We start from the raw sequence: 19,131 nt of genomic DNA, 5'->3' as shown, positions 1-19,131 counted from the left end.
CAACCCCCCTCCGAAAAGCGCGTCTGCCACGCGCCTTCCTCCGCCGGCCGCGGGACGGAGGGGCTCCCCCGAATCCCGCCCCGCGCGCCGGACAACCTCGGTCGCCATTGGCCCGCGGGCCCCACGCGCCGCGCGTTCGCGCTGACCCCCGCGCGCGCCCGCCCATCCGGAGCGCGTGTTGGCGTAATGCCGAACGCGCGAGCCCCAGACGCGGGGTTTGACTCGCGTGCGGCGCACGGGCGCGCGAGCACCGTCCACCTGTAAGATAAGGATAGAGATTGGAGAGTCTAGAGAGAGAAAGTGCTCTGCCCCCGCCCCCCCCCCAACCCCGAACTAGCAAGAGAGAGAAAGAGAGAGAGAAACTCGAAAGGTCCTCTCCGATAGAGAGAGAGAGAGAGACAGGGAGAGCGAGCGAGCGAGCGAGCGAGTCGAAGATCCGATCGGAGCTGAAGCGCGGCGGCGATTCCGCAGCCCTAATCCGGTGGTGGTTGCTGGTGGCGGCGGTGTGGTGGTTCTTCCCCGGTAAGCCCTAGATCGTCTCTGTTACTTCGCCGCGAGGCCGCGAGCGGAACCCTAGTCGTTCGTGGAGTTTCGCGATCTGCTGCCGCCGGGGGTAGGTCTCGTCGGCGGGATTAGGGTTTTGGAGGTCGTGCGAATGTCCTGAGCCGGGGACGATTTTCAGGGGCGGGGGGCTGATTTTGTGTCCATCTTCGTCGTATCTTGCGAGGGTTTTATTTTGGTTTTGATTAGGGTTTGTGGAGTTACATGTATGGCTTCGGGGCCTGTGGTTGGAGGTGATGACGGAGCGAGGGAGAAGCAGAGGTATGCGGAGAGCAAAGTCTACACGAGGAAATCATTCAAGGGACCGAAAAAGGACGCCCCTGCCAACAATACCAATACCGTCCCCAACGCCGACGCCGATGCTACGAACGCCCCTGCCGTGAACCCGGGCAACGATATCGAGAACCACGAAGATGGAAACGGGGAAAAGGACGTTCCTTCTCGAACTATTGCTTCCGAGGATGATAACTCCGCGCAGCAACCGCCTAGTTCCCGCGTGGACGTTGCCTCAGAAGATTCGGGTGCCAACCAGCAAGAACCTGCGGCGCCGAGTCCCCGAGAACCTCCTTCCGGTAACGGTTCCATGGTGACGACGGGTCTCGACGGTAAAGTTAAGATTAATTTATCTTCGCGGTCGAAGCAAGAAATCCGTGATCTGCGGAGGAAGCTTCAGAGCGAGCTTTATACGGTGAGGAACTTGGTGAAGAAGATTGAGGACAAAGAGGGACAGAATATCGGTTTCAGTAACTCCCGTGTGTTGGCGAGTGATGCAGTTGATAATGGTCCAAGAATGGTTCACTCTGAGGTGGGCTCGGTTGGAGTTACTCCTCGTGAGAATCGGGCTTTGAATCAGCTGAGCATATCTGTTTTCGAGAATAGTCAGGGGATGACCGATAGTTTGGAGAAGGAGAAGAGGACACCAAAGGCTAACCAGTTCTACAGGAATTCTGAGTTCTTGCTTGCAAAGGATAAGTTTCCACCTGCTGAGAGCAACAAGAAGTCAAAAACGAATGGGAAGAAGAAAGGTGGGGAGGTAAGAAGTGGGTTGGGGATGGGAACTAAATTCTTCAAGAGTTGCAGCTCTTTGCTCGACAAGTTAATGAAACATGAATATGGATGGGTGTTTAACACTCCAGTTGATGTAAAGGGCCTCGGTTTGCATGATTACTATAGCATCATAAAGCATCCAATGGACTTGGGTTCTGTGAAGACAAGGCTGAACCGGAACTGGTACAAGTCGCCGAAAGAATTTGCTGAGGATGTTAGACTTACGTTCCGTAATGCCATGACATATAACCCCGAAGGGCAAGATGTTCATGTCATGGCTGAGATTCTGTACAAGATATTTGAGGATAGATGGGCCATTATAGAGTCAGATTACAATCGTGAAATGCGGTTTGCATTAGACTACGACATGGGTCTTCTTACACCAACATCAAGAAAGGCATTTCCTCGGCCCCCTCCACTAGATATGAGAAGGTTATTAGATAGGTCTGAATCTATGACGCATCCGTCTGATATGAGGTCGAAACCATTTAGTGTCACTCCTTCTGGTAGGACACCTGCACCTAAAAAGCCCAAGGCAAAGGATCCTCATAAAAGGGATATGACATATGATGAGAAGCAGAAACTTAGTACAAATCTCCAGAATTTGCCTTCTGACAAGCTGGATAACATAGTGCAGATCATCAAGAAGAGAAATTCGTCTCTTTTTCAACATGATGATGAAATTGAGGTGGACATTGACAGTGTTGACACTGAGACTTTGTGGGAGCTTGATAGGTTTGTCACAAACTATAAGAAGAGTTTAAGCAAGAATAAAAGAAAAGCTGAACTTGCCATGCAGGCCAGGGCAGAAGCACAGCAGAATGTTTCTGATAGGGTATGTGACTTCTCTCTCTCTCTCTCTCTCTCTCTCTCTCTCTCTCTCTCTCTCTCTCTGGTTCCTTTCTAATTCACACTTTGGTTGAGTCATTTCAGGATCAGGCCACTGTTGTGGTAGAGGCACCAAAAGAAGCTGACACAGGTATTGTTTAGGAGAGTAGTATTAACTACTGTTAATTTGTCAAATCACGTTAAGTTGCAAATTTCTATTGTTTGCAGGTCAGAAGATTGTTACGTCCTTGCAGCCTGTTCAATCGGAAGGACATGGACCTAACTCAAGTAGGTCAAGCAGTTCAAACTCCTCTAGCAGTGATTCTGGTTCATCCTCAAGTGGTAATGACAATGTTTGACTTGAATTGCTGCGAAGAACTCATTTCTTCCAAAAATTAAGGATAGTGCTAGTAACATGTTATTGATGTTAAGTTGTTCTATCTCTTATTCAGATTCAGATAGTGACAGTTCCTCAGCTTCAGGATCTGAAGCAGGGCATTCACCAAGGACCTGAATATGTTTGTTCAGGTATCAAGTTTGACATCCAGAATTGAAGTGGCGGCATTACTTACTTGTTTCACTCACTGGTCATCTTTATTTGGCGAATCAATATGTTATGTGTCATGTAGTAGTGTATTTGCTTTGCTGTGGAGCCTTTTTTGGTACTGCATTTCATTATGCAGCAGAACTCTCGTTAATTCTTATGATATAACATGTCAACCAACAAGACAGTAGGTGTCCCTGATAATTGGTGGACCATCTATGTATGCTCCACCCATACTTGTCTCTGCATAATTTTCGGCCCTTCTTCTTGTCGTTTGTTCGCTTCGTGAGTTACATGAATTTCAGATCTAGTAGGTGGACTAAGTCTCACACATTGTTGCCCATTGTCGATACAGCATGAAAAGGACTGTTTTTGCTGCAGGGCATGAATTTAGTAGCTGTAATGACATGAGAAGTATCAGTGTCTGGATATCTACTGCACTTCTTTTTCATGAAGCAATTTAAAGAATGCTTTGTTGTTAAATAAAAAAGAATTGTGTTTGTGTAGCCAAATCGATATATGTATTGCTCATATGACATTTGGGAACCGAGTAAAAAATAAGAATTAGAAGAAGAAAACTCGTGTACGAGAAGTTTTGCTTATCGGCCCCTCAATTTGGTTGAGATCGTAGTACCTTCTATTGTCAACAATGTATTGTTTTGAAACACAGCATATTTTTGTGTCCAACTCTAGCAGTCCGTATCAATATAGATGACAAGTCGATGGGTGAAAACCCAGACATATGCAGCTAAAAATAGATATGTTCTTGCCAATGAAAATGGGGCGGGAATGGTAAAAGCTGGGAAATAGGAGAGTTAGATATACTTTTTAGAGGAAGCTTTAAATAGTGAAGAGCTTGTTATTGTTGATGTTTGTTCATTCATAAATTGTACTTGTTTATACTTTTATGTTTACAGAATATGTCACAAGTTCACATTTGCTAGATTGATGGTTTTTCACTGAATCTAGTTTAACATATTTTTCACCTTTTCTTGATTGCGTATTGTAACATTTTGTCACTATTAAAAGTCACCACTAGCCAGATAGGCATACGGTTTGGTTCTGGTGTTCTGCTGCCTAGGCCCTGGAAATGTTAGGTTGATTGAGGTTGCTCCTCTTAGTTTGTCAGAGTGAAAACTGCTTGACTAAGTAGAAACACCCAGGCACACAAGGCAGTTACCTTCTACTGGCGTAATTGAGTTGATATCCTAGTTTCTGTTTCAGTAAGTCGTGTAGATGTCAACTGCTTTCTCTAAATTATTCGAGTTGACTTTGTATTCTTAAAGCCTAGTTGACTTTGCAGAAGTAATGCATGTTTGTTGAGGTCCTTTTACTCCGTGTTCTCCCCTATATTGTTCATTACATATGGTGTGCAAGACGAATTTATTTAATATACAATGGAGTGGTGATTTTGCAGTGATGATAAATGACTGAGGAGTAACTGATATTATTTTTTTGTCATGTGACAGATCGTAGGAACTTAGATAGGCGCAATTTACTGGGCAACAAGACATGATGCTTGGGAAATATATGGAAATCATACACTCTGCAAAGGAGTGAGATTGTTGCTTGCCGTTTGACCTTATGGTCAAGAATTTGTACAATATAGGATAGGCTATGGTGACATTAGATAGGTTTTTCTTTTTGTGGTAGTACATGTACATTGCTAACTATTGTTGCTGGGTCTTGCTGGACCCTGTGACATGTTTGAAGCTTCTGCTCCTCTAGATTCAGGATTCTTTTGTGTATACAGAAAATTGTGACCCTAGTTCCTGAAGTAACGATTGCTTCGTAATTGCTTCACAATTATTTCTCTTACTAAGGTTGCTGCAGCCTGCATGGAATAACTTCAAAAGGTTAGATAATAGTTGTCGCTCACACCAGTGGAATCGGAATGCTTTCGCAAACTTTTTGCGTCTGCCGGTTTGATTGGTGTTGTAAACCCCATTTTGGCCTGCTTACGCCCCCTTCTCTTTTTGCAGAAATTTATCTGCCGTTCAGGTGACGCAAGAAATTATGTAGCCTTTGCCCTTTAATCGAAGTGGAATTGAAGATCCAAGGGCAAGAGGATCCAAAGGGCTTTTCGAGTTGTTTTGGCCGAATAACTCCTTACGGGCTCTGATATTTGTCTCCACCGTTGGTTTTATTAGGAACTGATTCTTCTATGTCAACTCTTAGATAAGAATGATCAGTCAGAGAAGTCCAGTAATTTGGCCATAATGTGCAGCTTTACACCTTGGGTGATACACTACTTGATTGTGGCGATCGCAGCACTTGGTTGGCTTTTGTTGAAACTTGGAGAGAACTGTGAACATTAATTTCATCGATGTCTAAAGATATAGACTAATTGATCAGTTAGATCATGATATTGGAATGATCCTGGCATGGTGACTTCTCTTAGGCGCATATTCCTCGTATTCTGATTGTAGCCTGGCTGCTCGGTTCTGGGTTGCTTGACCCTACGCCATCACCATCATAGTTTGTCCTGATTGACACAAGCTGAAGAAGAGAAATCCGACGCTCGAGGATTCTATGCATAGCGGAACTGACAATTGTTGTGAATAGCAATCATCGACATTTTGAGGTGGTCATTTCTCAATTCAATTGTCCTCTTCTTAGGACCAAATGGAAAAGGGAGCCATAACATTCTCTGCGCATTAACCATTTCGATATTAGATTTAAACTAGCAATTGCCCATATGTTCTCTTCCTCCTTGTGTCCTGGAAGGCCACCTCCCTCATAAATCACTCGTCACACAACCTCGTCGTCGCAAGACAATACATAGGATGATTGTTGAAAGTTGCGAAACTTGATTTATGGGAATGATATTAATATCGGACCGTGTTAACTGATGGTGTTAGACGCGTCCAGCTACCATTTCTTGTCTAGTCTTGTTTCCCTTTTGAGTTTTTTCCAAGAACGCAAGTCAAAACAGTGCCTAATGAGTAAAACACAGTTCCTAAGTCCCAGACTCCTCCATTCCATGTTTTTCAATGGTTGGGATTCCGATTCACGAAGAATTAAATGGCTAATATCCTCTCTACACACGAAGTTCTCCACTTGGAATGTAGATAGGGATAGGTTAGTGAGAATTTTTAGCCGATGTCAAAGTACAAGGATTTTGTCTGTGGATATATCAACGGACAAGAGATTGATGATTGAACGCCATATAGATAGGCATAGTCTGCAATCACCAATTTTCTCCACGCATGATTGCAATTCTTCACCAAGAGTCCCCTTATTGTATTATCAACTATCTTGACACAGCTCGCAAACCCCGCCCTAGTAGAAATTAGGATAGATGTCCCGGACCTAACTCTCTGCAGTCAATCAGGCACTTAGCTTGCCTGGGTTCAAGAGATTCATCTCCGGCCACGACAACGTCGAATGGTTGGAGGATCACGGGATCAAGACTCATCATCGGATGAATCATCGTCCTTCTCATGATCCTCCAGCTGCCATGAGCCGTCCTCGTTCTGAACCATCCCTTTGTTCTTCATCACCCACCACGAGTCTGGCACCAGATACTCGTCCCTAAGGAACGTATGGTGCTTGTTCACCAGCGCCACGTCCCTCTTCACTTCCAGCTTGAATCCTCCTTTCTTCCCTTGCGTGCCTGCCACGCCGTGCAAATACCCCTCTACCGCATGCCAACTCGAAGTATTCCCAGGGTACTTCATGTACTTGGACAGTTGATTGTTGATCAGCAGCTCTTGTCCAAGGTCGGAGTAGTACCCTGCCACTGGGACCTTCGGGACTATGTCGGGCAAGTTGGTGATGCGCAGGAGACGCAGGCTTGGGATGGAGTTGGCGATATTGCAGAATTTGAGATTTCCCACGCGGGGGCTCGCAAAGGCAAAGGCAGTCACGGGGCAGGGTTGCTGTGATTGGATGACACACGGCTTGTTGTAGCCGTTCCAGGCAATGTCGACTGCGCTGAGCGATGCAAGCGACGCTCCTAGGCTGTGGCCTGTGATAGTTATGCTGATTTCCTCGTCCTTGTATTGGTCAACCAGCCGCTGCACTTCCGTCAGGACCTGGAATTTCGGATGAAGAAAACATCAGAAATCGCGACTGTGAGAGCAACGCCTAGAAACACAGTAGAGAAAACATGAGGTATAATGAGTTTTGCACCAAATTCTCTCTTCAATGCTCTGACAAGGACGACATTTACCTGGTCCCTGGCACTAGATTTATTGAACTCTGAGCGAGGATCATCCGAGGTATAGACGGAAAGGAACCCGCTGTGCACTTTAGGAATGATATTATCAGCATCATCTCCGGCTGCATCTGCAGCTGCGTCTGCATTGGAGTCTGTGTCCCCCAGTATCTTTGTAGCAGGCGTCAACGGAAAATTGAAATCGCTAGCCCATTCCAGGATCTGAATAGTACCTCTCCACGCAATCAATATATCCCTACGTCCGAGCGCGACCTTGCCTTCGTCAGTCGCCACCGCAACATACCCCATCCAGTTTGACTCCTTGTTCCAGGCCTCCCTGGACAGGGACCTCAGCAGAAAACATTCGCCGACCTTGATCGAAGACGTCGCGTACAAGTACTTGGTGGCAGTGTACTTGAAAGGGTTGGCGATCGACAGGCCAACCTTTGAGAACAGATCTTTCATGCCGTACCGGCTGTCGCCGGCGTACTTGGACTTGACCTGGTCATTGAAGGTGTCATAAGTCGCTGAGGCCCGCTCGCCATAGTGGATGATGTACCGCCTCAGGTCGAGGTCGAGAGGGTCCAGGAGGTTCTTCCAGTTGTTCTGCCCACTTAACTCCTTCCATCTCTCTGGTATTTTCTTAAACATTGGATTGAATCAAATCAATCCTCCTCCAACACTTAATCAGTCCCAAAAGCTCTTCAACTCGTTCCAAAAATTGATGGTTCATAGTCAAGTTCAGTTTATATGACAATCTGATAGGGTGTGCAAATCATGGTGGGTTGGCTGAAACATGAAACTTTGGTCAACCTAGGAATATGCGGATTGTTGTCGTTCACAGTTTTTTGGTGGGTTTCGTTGGAGCTTGGTGTTATCGCCATCATTTGTTTTGCATGATCACATCACCGAGACGATACCCAATTCTCATGGCTTCCCATTACAGTTTTGTCTCTATGCAACTATTAAGTCCAGATGCGTAGAGCTTGCAGTTTGTGCTGATGTGCTGTTTACCGTATATATAACTCGTATCAGTTCGTTCTCAACCCATTCGACATCATAAATCTTTACGGTACAAATTCAGAAGGGAATCATAGTAATAAAGTGCTAACTCCGATCAACATGTAAGTTTAGGTGTGGCGCTTATTACGTCATATTTAAGTTTCCTATCTACCACGTATCATGTTCGTACCATAGTAACTAATCAATCTCTAGAAGTGAAAGCACTATCCTGAAGCAATGCCTGTATTCTAATCCAAAAATACAGTAAGTACCCAACTAGACAGAGGGAACATACTAGTCATACTGATTGAGATGTGCCTTTAAACATCCATCCCCTGCCATTTGAAATCTCTCCGCCTTAGAAATTGACAGAGAGGCATTTTAGCTGAGGTGAATGCTACGAACCCCACTTAGCCATTCCAAAATCACAAGCATCTTGCAACTTCGTTTGAACGCTTCAAGAGTCCAAGAAAGCAAGGATTGAAAAGAGAAGGAAAATGGAAAATGTTCGTCTCTCTGCACACACACGTACATACACACATTTTACTATAATTGAGACGGGCTTCACATGTTGATGATGAGTTCTCTCACTGCTCAGGTCCCTGAGCATCATGCTCGGGTCGCTTGCCACTGTAGCCCAAGTCATACACTAGTGCGTTCTTCGGCTTGCCTGTGGGGTCCTTGCCCAAAACCATGTCCTTGGTCGACTGCGTGATCTCAACCAGCGTCTCTCCAATGGCTCCCAGTATCCCTCCCAATTTCCCCTGCTTTCCCTGCTCTTGCGTTCCATTGAACTCCAACTCCACGGTGCCTCGGTTTTCCTTGTCCTGGTACTCCTCCGGCTCCTGCGAGATCTCGTCCATCGTCTTGGTTCCTCTGTGGTTGCTCGCCCACGTGCCCTCCACAAATCGCAGTTCATTCGTACTCAGACCACAGTCAAGACATTGACCTAGTACAACAAATATATCTAAGTAGAATAAAAGAGGCACATCTTGCCGTGAATGGTCCTCGTGTCTTGCAGAATAAACGTGCATTATCGCAGCAAGATCTTGATTTTCATTTTGAAAGTCAGGTTTCAGTGATTTTGACCATGCTTCTACAAATCTAAACACGTGTGAACTCATTTGAAAACATGAATAATAATCAAAGTTCACTATAACCTATTGAAAATGGACAAAGTGTCAGTTACTTGGGTCAGTCACGGACCTATAAAATTCATCTCCATTAACTGCGGCTTAATGAAGCGAAAACAACAGTCCAGTAGAACCTAAAGTCTAATGCGATTTAAGGGACGGAAAGAAAAAGTAGTGTCTGCTGGAAGAGAGAGGCGGCGACACCTATATACCTATCATTCCATATACCTGCCGTTCTCGCTCCATCTGCTCCGTCTTCGCAGGCGTTGCCTCCTTCACTCTATCGCCGACCGCCCCGCGGCATCCTTGGCGGCCACCAAGGGCTTCGTGGCAATCTCCGCCGCCTTATGCCCTGCCTCCACCGTATAGTCCTTGGCCTTCGCGACCGTTTCCTTCACGGCCTCATAGCCCTCCTTGCTCTTCTCTGCCAAGTACTCGGTCGTCCCACTCGCCCTGAACCACCTTCTCCTTCACTTTCCCTTTCTTTTCACCACCACCGCCTCTCTTGGCCGGTTTCGACCGGCTTCTCCGCCATCTTGGAAGGGCTGTCGTGCTCCGTTTTGGCGTTGGTGGTGGTGGTTTCGCTTGGAGCGTCTTTGCCGCCGCCGACGGTGATGGCGGGGTCCTTGACCTTCCCGGCGAGGGACCCGTAGTGGCTGGTCATCTTGGGGACTAAGTCTCTCTCCACGTCGTTGTTGCCGATGTGGTCTGTCGGGTGGATCTGTTCAGAGGCCATTTGGTTTTTACTTTTTAGTAGTGACCCCTGTTTTGGGTTTGATCTTGCTTCGGTACTGGGTAGCGCTTTGTCTGCGAGAAGCAGACGGCGGCATGAGAGATTTGGCAGACGCACGCGTGTGCGAAGATGGAGGGGGGAGTTTTTGCCTTGGAGCTATTGGGCTTTCGACACGTGTGATGAGCTCGGACACGTCAGCACGGCCATCGCTCCGTTTATAGAATCATCACTGCCTTTCTTACTGAAGGTATTCAGCAACATGGTATTAAGCATTGGGCAGAAGTTCTTAAGCGGTTCCATCCTTTACCTCATTGGGCTAAAATCATGCCACTAGGGATGCCATCCACCATGGATGAGTACAAGTATAATTAGCTAGAACCACTAAATTTTTCCCAGACCCAAGGGAATTTAGAGAATCTTGTCCTGAAGACATGTGTCGACCGATTTTAACTCTAGGGAAAGTCCTAATCTCGACTCGAATCATGAGCCCATCAAAAAGTAAAGTAATCTTTCAAAGTTGGTGTGCCTACTTTAAAAAAATTAAAGTTGTACGATTTGTTGCTTTGTTGTATTATTGGGACTCCACCAAGATCTGGGCCAGGCAGGGCCTTGGGCAAGGGCCTGGCGACCCTTGTTGGCCACAATAAAAAGAAAGTAAAGAAGGAAAATAGAATAAAAGGGAAAAAAGAAAATAATAAATAAATAATTCAAAAAATATTTAAATATTTAGAAATTATCCACGTCAGCGCCGATCGTGCCACATAGAACGGCCGGCGTTTATGTTAGTGATTTTCAACTAGTATTAGCCAGAATGACTCAATTGGCAAATCATGAAAAAGGTATAATTTAGGAGTCAATTAACAAATTAAAATGTTTAAGAATCGATTAGCAAAAGTGTAATAGGTTTATCACTTCTTTGGTAATTTTTTTCTTTTTACTATGTAGAATTTAGTCAATTGACTTAAATAATATATTTAGTAAAAGAGCCGTGGAAAGAGCACCACCCTATTTGTGTAGGTAATAAATAATGCAAAAAATATTTATTCACGTTCCATTATTATATAAAACTTTATCCCGATGCATGTGGAAATAACCCTCATTGGGTAGGTTTGACGTTCCTTTGATCATCTTTAATTTCTTTGTCTTCTCATAATTGAAGTGCGGCTTCACCCCACTACACGATATTTGCCCATTCTAGGAAGATTGGAAAAAGATAGCCGCTACATTTTGGGTCACGGAATTGACAGCATTTTCCCGATTTTTTTTTTCTCTTATAGTTTCGAAGATTCGGTACTTGTACTTTGCAAAAGATATGGTGTCAAACCACATTTTTAGATATATTGAACATGGGATTAGAGATAATTAGGGAAACTCGAGTGGAAGGACTTGAAGTACCAACTATTAAAGATAATTAGGGATTAGAGATATTTTGATGATTATGTTATTTATTCATATCTCTCACGATTGCATATAAATTGCACGCATACGTTTGATAAAGGGTTATTCTTTTGTCCTTTAGTGCCATCACCATCTCCTTCGAAAAGATATAACCTAGGTATTTTTTTCTAGGATTTTGTGTGGTGACAAATGGCAAGCTTGCAATAGTGAGGATTTGGAAGCATCTTCCCTTCTCTGGTGGCTTTGCTCGTTGGCATCGTCATCCTCGCCGCTGTATACCCCATGCGCTATGGCGAGAAGCAGCCATCGATCTTGTCGGGAGAGATAGAGAGTCGCTCCTCTTGAACCCGTCTCGCACGCCCCCTATACAACCATCGATCTTGTCGGGAGAGATAGAGAGTCGCTCCTCTTGAACACGTCTCACACGCCCCTATACAAGGAGGGACAGCGCGAGTACATTTTGGGCCAACTGGCTTTCGGGAAGCTCAAGTGGAAGGATTTGAAGTACCAACTCTAAAAAATAGTAAGGGATTTTTTTAGGATAATATCTTTTGTTAGAGATATTTTGATAATTTTGTCTGTATATTTCAAGATTGCACGATATTGCACTCCCATGATTGTATATCATAATTGAGTTAACAGATATTTTTCGAACATTTAAATAAGGACTCTAAAAAGTAGGAATATTCTTTGATGAACATCAAACACTTTCCATTGTTTCAAATCGAATCTTTTTTTAGTATGTTACTACAGACACAATTTGAAAATCTGCCTAATAACCCTTTATCAAGCGAATTCATAGCATTTATTTACGAAATCGAACCAAATAGGTATCAAAGGTAAAGATGTTAAACATGAGCACGGGAAATGGTGAAGTTGCCCAATTGGGTGATCTTTTTGGGTGCATTGAAGTGATGTGTCCGCTTGACTTTTGGATGATAGTGAATAGGATTATAATCCGACAATTGAATTCTATTGGGCACCATTGCTGGTGGAATCGAATTATGACAATCTGGCAAACCATCGGGTAGCCGACCAAATCGTTCGAGTAAAGGCCACTGGAAAGCATGCAAGGCATTTGTCCGTCATGGACATCCTTGTCTTCGATTCCTATCTTTGGTGGAGGCAAGGACCCAAGATCAAAGGTTCGTTAGTATATATACATGTTGAGCTTATCCAGTATAGTAATTTTTCCAAAGTATCCGCATTTCATGCATCTTGGAAGTTCTAAATTTTGCAATTTGACCTCCAATTATCTAGTTGCTACTTTATGGAGGGAGAGAGAGGCAACTCTTTAGTTCATTCTCTATTTTAGTTTACTCGTTAAAATGGTCAATGACACCTTAAGTATTAAATTTTTGCTTAACATTTAATACCGTCACTAATTCCTAAAATGGGCTTAACATGGGCTTTTGATTAAGCACAATGCCAACTCCATGGTGATTCATTCTCCCATGGTATCAAAGTACAAAGTCATTGTAAATTTCTCAATTTAATGGCAGTTCAAGAATTACATTGAACAAACTATAAGAAATAAAATATACACTTTTAGGGACCACATAAGCATTTGCACATTAGATCAAAGTTTAAGGATCATTGTATCATTTTCCCTAATATAGAAAAAGGCTCCAAGGACACATTTTATGCACTATAAAGGAACGAATGACACTTTGAGAGAGAGAGAGAGAGGGGTTAAAAAATTAAAAGCTTGGACCTTGGCAACTTACAGGGGAAGGGCTGCCATCTGTACTTGAGATACTCTTACTACTCTTTATCAGGCCTCCCGTACTTGATGCAGTTATTCTGTGGAATTATGTAGGGACAGCTTGAGGAGTCATAGAGAGGGTATGAGCATCATACACCCATTTTCCTCGGAAGAAATCGCAGCCTCCAGCAAGTAATTTTCTTGCACTGAAGTTGGTGGCGGTGAGACTCTGGTTAGTGTGACTCGGGAAATGTTCTGCTTTTGCATGGTAAAGAAAAAAACGGAGGAAAATGGCTCTGAACAGGAAAGCCATTCTGGGTTTTTTTTGAAAAACAACCCTTGATCTGTTCAAAGAAAAGGGTCTAGGAATGTCGAGAAAAGTTTGGCCTCAAACAAGTGCTTATATAAGGCATGTGTGTGTGTCTGTTTGCTGGAGTGTTTTTACATGGTATGTGCGACATGAGGATTAGTATTAGTAGTAATGTCTGATGAAAGGAATGATTTTTTTTTTCCTTTTCTTCTTGAAATCTTTGGATGGACTCCTTTCAATATTAGGCATGTGGGTTTGGATCCAATCCCTTGTTTTTGGAAAACAACATCGGTAATCATGATAGTCTTGAATCTAAAATAACGAAGACACTTCACCACTAAGGAAAGAGATCTAGTAATCGAGAAATGCTGCATTTGAAGTTCTTTTACCAGGTTGATAATTGTAAGAGTATCTTTCTTTCTTCTTTTTCCCTTTTATCTTTTTTCCATTTTCCTACATTTTAAGTAACCTTTTTGAAATGACATCAGATGATCCTAGTAAAGTAATTCAGACAAATTCTCAATAATGTCAGAGACAACTTCGCTTGTACCAATTGAGACACCACCTGATCTCCTCTTGCACACATCTCTTTTTGGAATTGATTGCTAATAAAATCTTCGCACCCCAAGATTTTGCATCAACAACAAGAACTACAGAAACTCCATACATGTCCTGACTACCGAGTGAAGAATTTTGCATCAAAAACAAAAAGTACTGAAGTTTCAGTCCAGTTCTGAGTGAAGAGACTTGGGGTGATGGTTCGAGGTAGCCCAAGTGCAACTGCTCCATAAAATTGATACATGTCAACGCCTTTGTCCGCTTCTCTGTGATTTTTTCCATCCAAAATATCATTATTATAGATTGGACCCGAAGATATATGATTGGACTTACCTCCAAATTCATATCAAGGAATTCTGAGAAATGAAAAAAATCAATGTCCTAATGCAAAGCAACCATAAAAGGGAGAAAAACCATATCAGAAAAGGTTGGCTTTCTTCGGAATTTTCGCTTACAGGCACATGGACTCCTATGAAGTACAATGTAATATTGTAAGTTTCTCAATTCAAGGGCATATTCTGTTTTGCATCTTGGGGCAATCTTCAGCCCCCCGAACCAATACACATATACACGTGACGTTAGAACCCTTTTATTGTTGCAGTTACAAATTCATCAATCATGTAAAGACTAAAGGGAATGCCCTAGGCCTTGAAACAATTGAGTTTCAATCTAAAAACCTCATTAAGAAAAAATTACTAACAGTTCCCTTGACCGCGATACTGAGCTTCAGCTGAATATAGCCGTGTACAGGAGCTCGTTCCATGTGTCGGGCAACCCCGGGAGGCACCAGTGGCTGCAATCCATGGTGCCGCTGTGGTCGCCACTGTAATACGTCGGGTGCCCATCCTTCCGGTACTCTGAGAGGGTCGTGATGTCGAGCAGATAGACAGGCTTCTTGATCCTGCTCAGGACTTTGTTCACGACGACCCAAGACATTGGAAGCCCCGCCGGGTACTTGTAGCCAAAGTACGGCTGTGTTTGGCCGGAGCAAGACTTTGACGGTGCATTCCAATCCTTCCCTCTGATAGCCCAGAAAAAAACAAAACAGGCCACAGAAATGAGGAAATTAGCATAGATATTGTCTCAATGTGCAAAAAGTTGTTCTAGGCAATGACCAGCTGAGAGACATAACACCAATTCGGACATAACAAAGAGGATGGTACTGTGCTTACTCATAGTGGGTTGGGGAAATTCCTTGGAAGAAGACCTTGGTTCTTGAAGGATCGACGTTACGGTTCACCCATCGAGCCCATGTGGTCATTCCTTTATAAAAGGCCACCAGTCGGTTCATGTCCTTGTACAGCTTGTTGCCTTCTTGCATATAATCCCACCTGCATTTTCATGTACCCAAAACATAGTCACACACACACAACGCACATAAATGATATCCTACTGTGTAATTCGGCGAATACCAACACCAAATGGACATGAAAGCTGTCTAGTAACGAACAGAACTAGGAATCACGACCGTGCCGGTCACTCGCATCATCGGAAAATGGAAAACTCAGCTCGATAAATCACAATCTATCAGGACCGTAACGGGCATTGCAGAAATAGTGAATCTGAATATAACAGAAGCTCAGAAATAGTGTGATTTAGGGGTTTCTTTTGTCAAAGAATTTGAATCAAAACCAAGATGAATCTTACGGCTGAGTTCTCCCAGTGTGAGTCCACCAGTGCCAGGAGTTGAAGACCAACACGTCCATGCCTCGCCACGCATTGCCACCGTTGATCGAGTCGAGCTTCAGCACTCGTCCCGCTGGCTCTTGCACCAGATCCACCAGGTATTGCGTCCGGTACAGCAATATTTTCACATTGTAGTCCTGCTCACAACATATAATTTCCATTAAATACATTATCGTATACGATATGATCTGCTGATTCAATAAGGTAAGGTACATTATATCTTTTTTTCCTGTCTCTTCAATCAGAGATACATTACCCCTGAGAGTATGTAAATTGCACTTCACTGTAGTGAAAATGACGTAGGCAGTGAGATGATTAATTCAGCAAAAAGAGGCCAAAAGAAATGGAAAAAGAAAGCGAAAGTTTGACTCTAAGTTTGAACGGCGGGATTTTCCAAAACAAAAAACTTTCACTAATTCAAAAGGAGATCTAACTATGGGCCCATTTAACTTTGATTAATTGGGGTTGATTTTTTTTACTAATTAAGTGTGGGTCCATCTAATTAGGATTATGTAAAGTGGTATTATCCTTACTATCATCCCTTTATACCCGCCTTTAATTGCTCTTTGGCCGTAAATTGTTGCACATGGAATCACTGGCACACCAGGAGCAAAAGGGCGATTGAAAAGAGAACCAAAAGTGGGTGTATAAAGATAGATCAATAATCTATGTTATACATGTCGAGGGCATTTCAATTAAACATAATTAGGCAATTAGACAAAGCTACTCCCTAAATTTTCCAAATAAAAAGAGAACGAAAAGCGTAAAGAAAGATCAATCATCTATAATCTATGCCGAAAAAGACAATAAGGGAAAAGTAGACAAAGCTACTCCATGAATGTTTCGAATAAGTGAATAATAAAGCCGCTTTATGACCGAAAAGTGAGAATAATAAAGTCGCCGAAGATATTACTTTGAAACAAATACCAGCCATCTTGACATAAAAAAAAAAAAAGAGAAAAAAGAATTTGGGAAGTGCTGAAGAGTGCTTGAATTTCACAGGCATTTTCATCTACTACTTAAGCATTAATTAATCATGTTTAATTTTGCTGTGGTTATTCATCCTAATGCTTCTGGACCAAAGAACGTGTGGTCAATAGCCATTTACCAGTCACTCACGCCCTCTCGCTCTCCTGATGAAATCCCCGCCGTACAAACAAAATATCTGATGAATGCCCGTGAATACGTCCAGTGCGTGAATTGATTATTTGGCTACAGGACATTAATTCATAAAAAGAAAAAGGTAATATAGTAAAAGAATATTTTAGAAGTATATCTAAAATTAAATTCTTGCATGTGCGGATCTGACATCCTCGTCCCACACGGTCCTAACATGATGATGTTGGTTTTCACTACTAAACCAAAGTGAAGACAGCTCACTGGGGTGGGTTTATCTGAGGAACTTTAAACAATTTCTACTTTACATTATGTATTTCCGTGTTGGTTTCCACTACTAAACCAAGTGAAGACAGCTTACTGGGGTGGGTTTATCTGATAGACTTTAAACAATTTTTACTTTATATTATGTATTTTATTGGAACTGCATATATATATATATGTATTTTTTTCATGGGAAAATATATTTATGGAAACGACAATAATAGGCTGCTTCCAAAGTGGGAGGAATGGAAATTCCCAAAGTTCAGGAAATCGAGAGCAGAAACCTTTTGCCAAGGGGGAAAAACACCCGACAAGGGTCAATGGAGGTAATGACATTCCTGTCTTTGTGTTTTCAAATTGGCAAATTGATGCTTAAAGAATGTATAAAAAAATCATTCCCATTTGAATCAGAAACACTAATGACGATTTAACAGACAACTGGAGATAAAAAGACCTGACAAAAGAACCGGCAGAGTACGAAACAAAAGCGAGAGAGCACCACTAATCACGCTCCTTTTTCAATGCTCATGCTCCAAAAATCACACACACTTGATCGAGATCTTCATGTCTCTACCGAGTCCAATGGTTGAAACAGTACAAAACTGATGAATAATGTTTTCAAACCAAGAAAGCAGCAGAGAAGGAGAGAGAGAGAGAGAGAGAGAGAGAGTGGGTGGGGGGGGAACTTGAAGAAACAGGAACTGGTTTCACTCGAATTTTGAAATAACACAACTTTGCCTCATCAAAAGGCATGTGGAACAACGACAACACATGCATGCACCGTGAGAAGCAATGATTCTTGCTGGATTCCACAAAGGGGTTAAAGAAAAGAAAGAAGGAAAAGCCCGAGCGGCCTGTCTTTCTTTCTGAGCCAAGCCAGTGACGATTTGAATTGATGAAGAGTGAAGACGGTGGGTGTGTATTTGGGGACTTACCAGAAATGTGAGCGAAGCAAGGCCTTCTGCCCTGATGAGTGAAGTCCTGGCGTTGGGCATTTGGGCATGAATCATACAAGACAGGGACTGCCAAATGTTCAAGCTCAGCGAGTCGCCCACAAACATTATCCTCTTCCCCCTCCATCTATTCAAGAAATTCCCTGCACTGAACCTGCACGACAATAATCGCATTTATATTTGCATTAACACCCACATTTCTCTTCATTAATAATAAAGAAAAGGCACAGAGGACACATTTTTGTGCACTATAAGGAACGAAGGACACATTTTTGTGCAGGAGGGAGAGAGAGGTTAAAATTAAAAGCTTGGACCTTGGCAAGTTACACGAGAAGGGTTGCCATCTGTACTTGAGGTACTGCTTATCAGGCCTCCCGTACTTGATGCAGTCAAATTGTGGATCTATGAAGGGACAGCTTGAGGAGTCATAGAGAGGGTATGAAGCATCGTATACCCACTTTCCTCGGAAGAAATTGCAGCCTCCGGCAAGTAATTTCCTTGCACCGAAGTTGGTGGAGATGAGACTCTGGTTAGTGAGACTTGGGAAACTTTCTGCTTTTGTATGATAGAGGAAGAAACAGAGGAAGATGGCTCTGAACAGAAAAGCCATCTTGGGTTTTTGAAAAAACCCCTTGATCTGTGCAAAGGAAAATGACTAGGAGTGAGGAGAAAAGTTGGTCTGAAACAAAGTGCTTATATAAGGCATGTGTGCGTGGAGGGGGGGTGGGTGGGGTGGGGCGGGGGGGCGGCCGGGGGGATGCTTTCGCATGGTATGTGTCACAGGACGACTCGATCTAGCAGTAATATCCTATAAAGTGAAGGAGGTTTCCCTTTTCTTCTTGAAATCTTAAAATGAATCCTTTCAACATTAGGCTTGCGGGGTTGGATCCAATCCTATGTTTTTGAGAAAAAAGAAATCGGGAATCATGATGGTCCTGATTCTAAAATAATGCAGACATCTATCCACTGGACAGAGCTATCGTAATCAAGAAATGCTGCATTTAAAGTTCTGTTACCCGGTTGATGGTTCAAATGTTATCTTTCATTTCTGTTTTGTTTTTTTCTCTTTTCTTGTGTGCCGAAGAGCTTTGTGAAATGACATCAGATGCAGCCTTTAACGGCGTGCATGGAATC

General features: G+C 43.2%; 3 protein-coding genes and 1 pseudogene across 3 annotated transcripts; 1 reads left to right on the top strand and 3 right to left on the bottom strand.

The window, feature by feature from the left end:
- Positions 1-323: 323 nt before the first annotated feature.
- LOC115682738 (transcription factor GTE4) lies at positions 324-4,798 on the top strand. Its single transcript, XM_056321534.1, has 6 exons — positions 324-522; positions 751-2,443; positions 2,542-2,587; positions 2,665-2,778; positions 2,889-2,964; positions 4,450-4,798. Exons 2-5 carry the CDS (start codon positions 770-772, stop codon positions 2,948-2,950), a joined length of 1,896 nt encoding a protein of 631 aa, XP_056177509.1. The 5' UTR covers positions 324-522; positions 751-769; the 3' UTR covers positions 2,951-2,964; positions 4,450-4,798.
- A 1,207-nt stretch (positions 4,799-6,005) lies between these two features.
- Positions 6,006-8,126, bottom strand: LOC115682710 (phospholipase A1-II 1-like). Its single transcript, XM_030607002.2, has 2 exons — positions 7,155-8,126; positions 6,006-7,017 (listed from the first exon to the last, which is right to left on the bottom strand). Exons 1-2 carry the CDS (start codon positions 7,788-7,790, stop codon positions 6,388-6,390), a joined length of 1,266 nt encoding a protein of 421 aa, XP_030462862.1. The 5' UTR covers positions 7,791-8,126; the 3' UTR covers positions 6,006-6,387.
- A 410-nt stretch (positions 8,127-8,536) lies between these two features.
- On the bottom strand, positions 8,537-10,351 carry LOC115682792 (late embryogenesis abundant protein At3g53040-like; annotated as a pseudogene).
- A 4,043-nt stretch (positions 10,352-14,394) lies between these two features.
- Positions 14,395-18,703, bottom strand: LOC115682799 (protein trichome birefringence-like 39). Its single transcript, XM_030607136.2, has 5 exons — positions 18,312-18,703; positions 17,980-18,151; positions 15,626-15,801; positions 15,151-15,309; positions 14,395-14,999 (listed from the first exon to the last, which is right to left on the bottom strand). Exons 1-5 carry the CDS (start codon positions 18,605-18,607, stop codon positions 14,705-14,707), a joined length of 1,098 nt encoding a protein of 365 aa, XP_030462996.1. The 5' UTR covers positions 18,608-18,703; the 3' UTR covers positions 14,395-14,704.
- Between the last annotated feature and the right edge of the window lie 428 nt (positions 18,704-19,131).

Source organism: Syzygium oleosum, unplaced genomic scaffold, assembly GCF_021117445.2.
Source record: "Syzygium oleosum isolate NSW1041296 unplaced genomic scaffold, Sole_v2.1 Sole_v2.23, whole genome shotgun sequence".
Lineage (NCBI taxonomy): Eukaryota > Viridiplantae > Streptophyta > Magnoliopsida > Myrtales > Myrtaceae > Syzygium > Syzygium oleosum.
The sequence above is the reverse complement of the archived record's forward strand: the minus strand, read 5'-3'. Positions and strand labels throughout refer to the sequence as shown.

Excerpts from the sequence above, each read along its gene's own strand:
- LOC115682738 (XM_056321534.1), top strand. The coding sequence starts at position 770 with ATGGCTTCGGGGCCTGTGGTTGGAGGTGATGACGGAGCGAGGGAGAAG. Across the intron at positions 2,444-2,541 it reads AGCAGAATGTTTCTGATAGG|GATCAGGCCACTGTTGTGGT; the intron begins GTATGTGACTTC and ends GAGTCATTTCAG. Across the intron at positions 2,588-2,664 it reads ACCAAAAGAAGCTGACACAG|GTCAGAAGATTGTTACGTCC; the intron begins GTATTGTTTAGG and ends TATTGTTTGCAG.
- LOC115682799 (XM_030607136.2), bottom strand. The coding sequence starts at position 18,607 with ATGGCTTTTCTGTTCAGAGCCATCTTCCTCTGTTTCTTCCTCTATCAT. Across the intron at positions 15,802-17,979 it reads TTGCTTCGCTCACATTTCTG|GACTACAATGTGAAAATATT; the intron begins GTAAGTCCCCAA and ends TGTTGTGAGCAG. Across the intron at positions 15,000-15,150 it reads ATTTCCCCAACCCACTATGA|AGGGAAGGATTGGAATGCAC; the intron begins GTAAGCACAGTA and ends CTGGGCTATCAG.
- LOC115682710 (XM_030607002.2), bottom strand. The coding sequence starts at position 7,790 with ATGTTTAAGAAAATACCAGAGAGATGGAAGGAGTTAAGTGGGCAGAAC. Across the intron at positions 7,018-7,154 it reads AATCTAGTGCCAGGGACCAG|GTCCTGACGGAAGTGCAGCG; the intron begins GTAAATGTCGTC and ends CCGAAATTCCAG.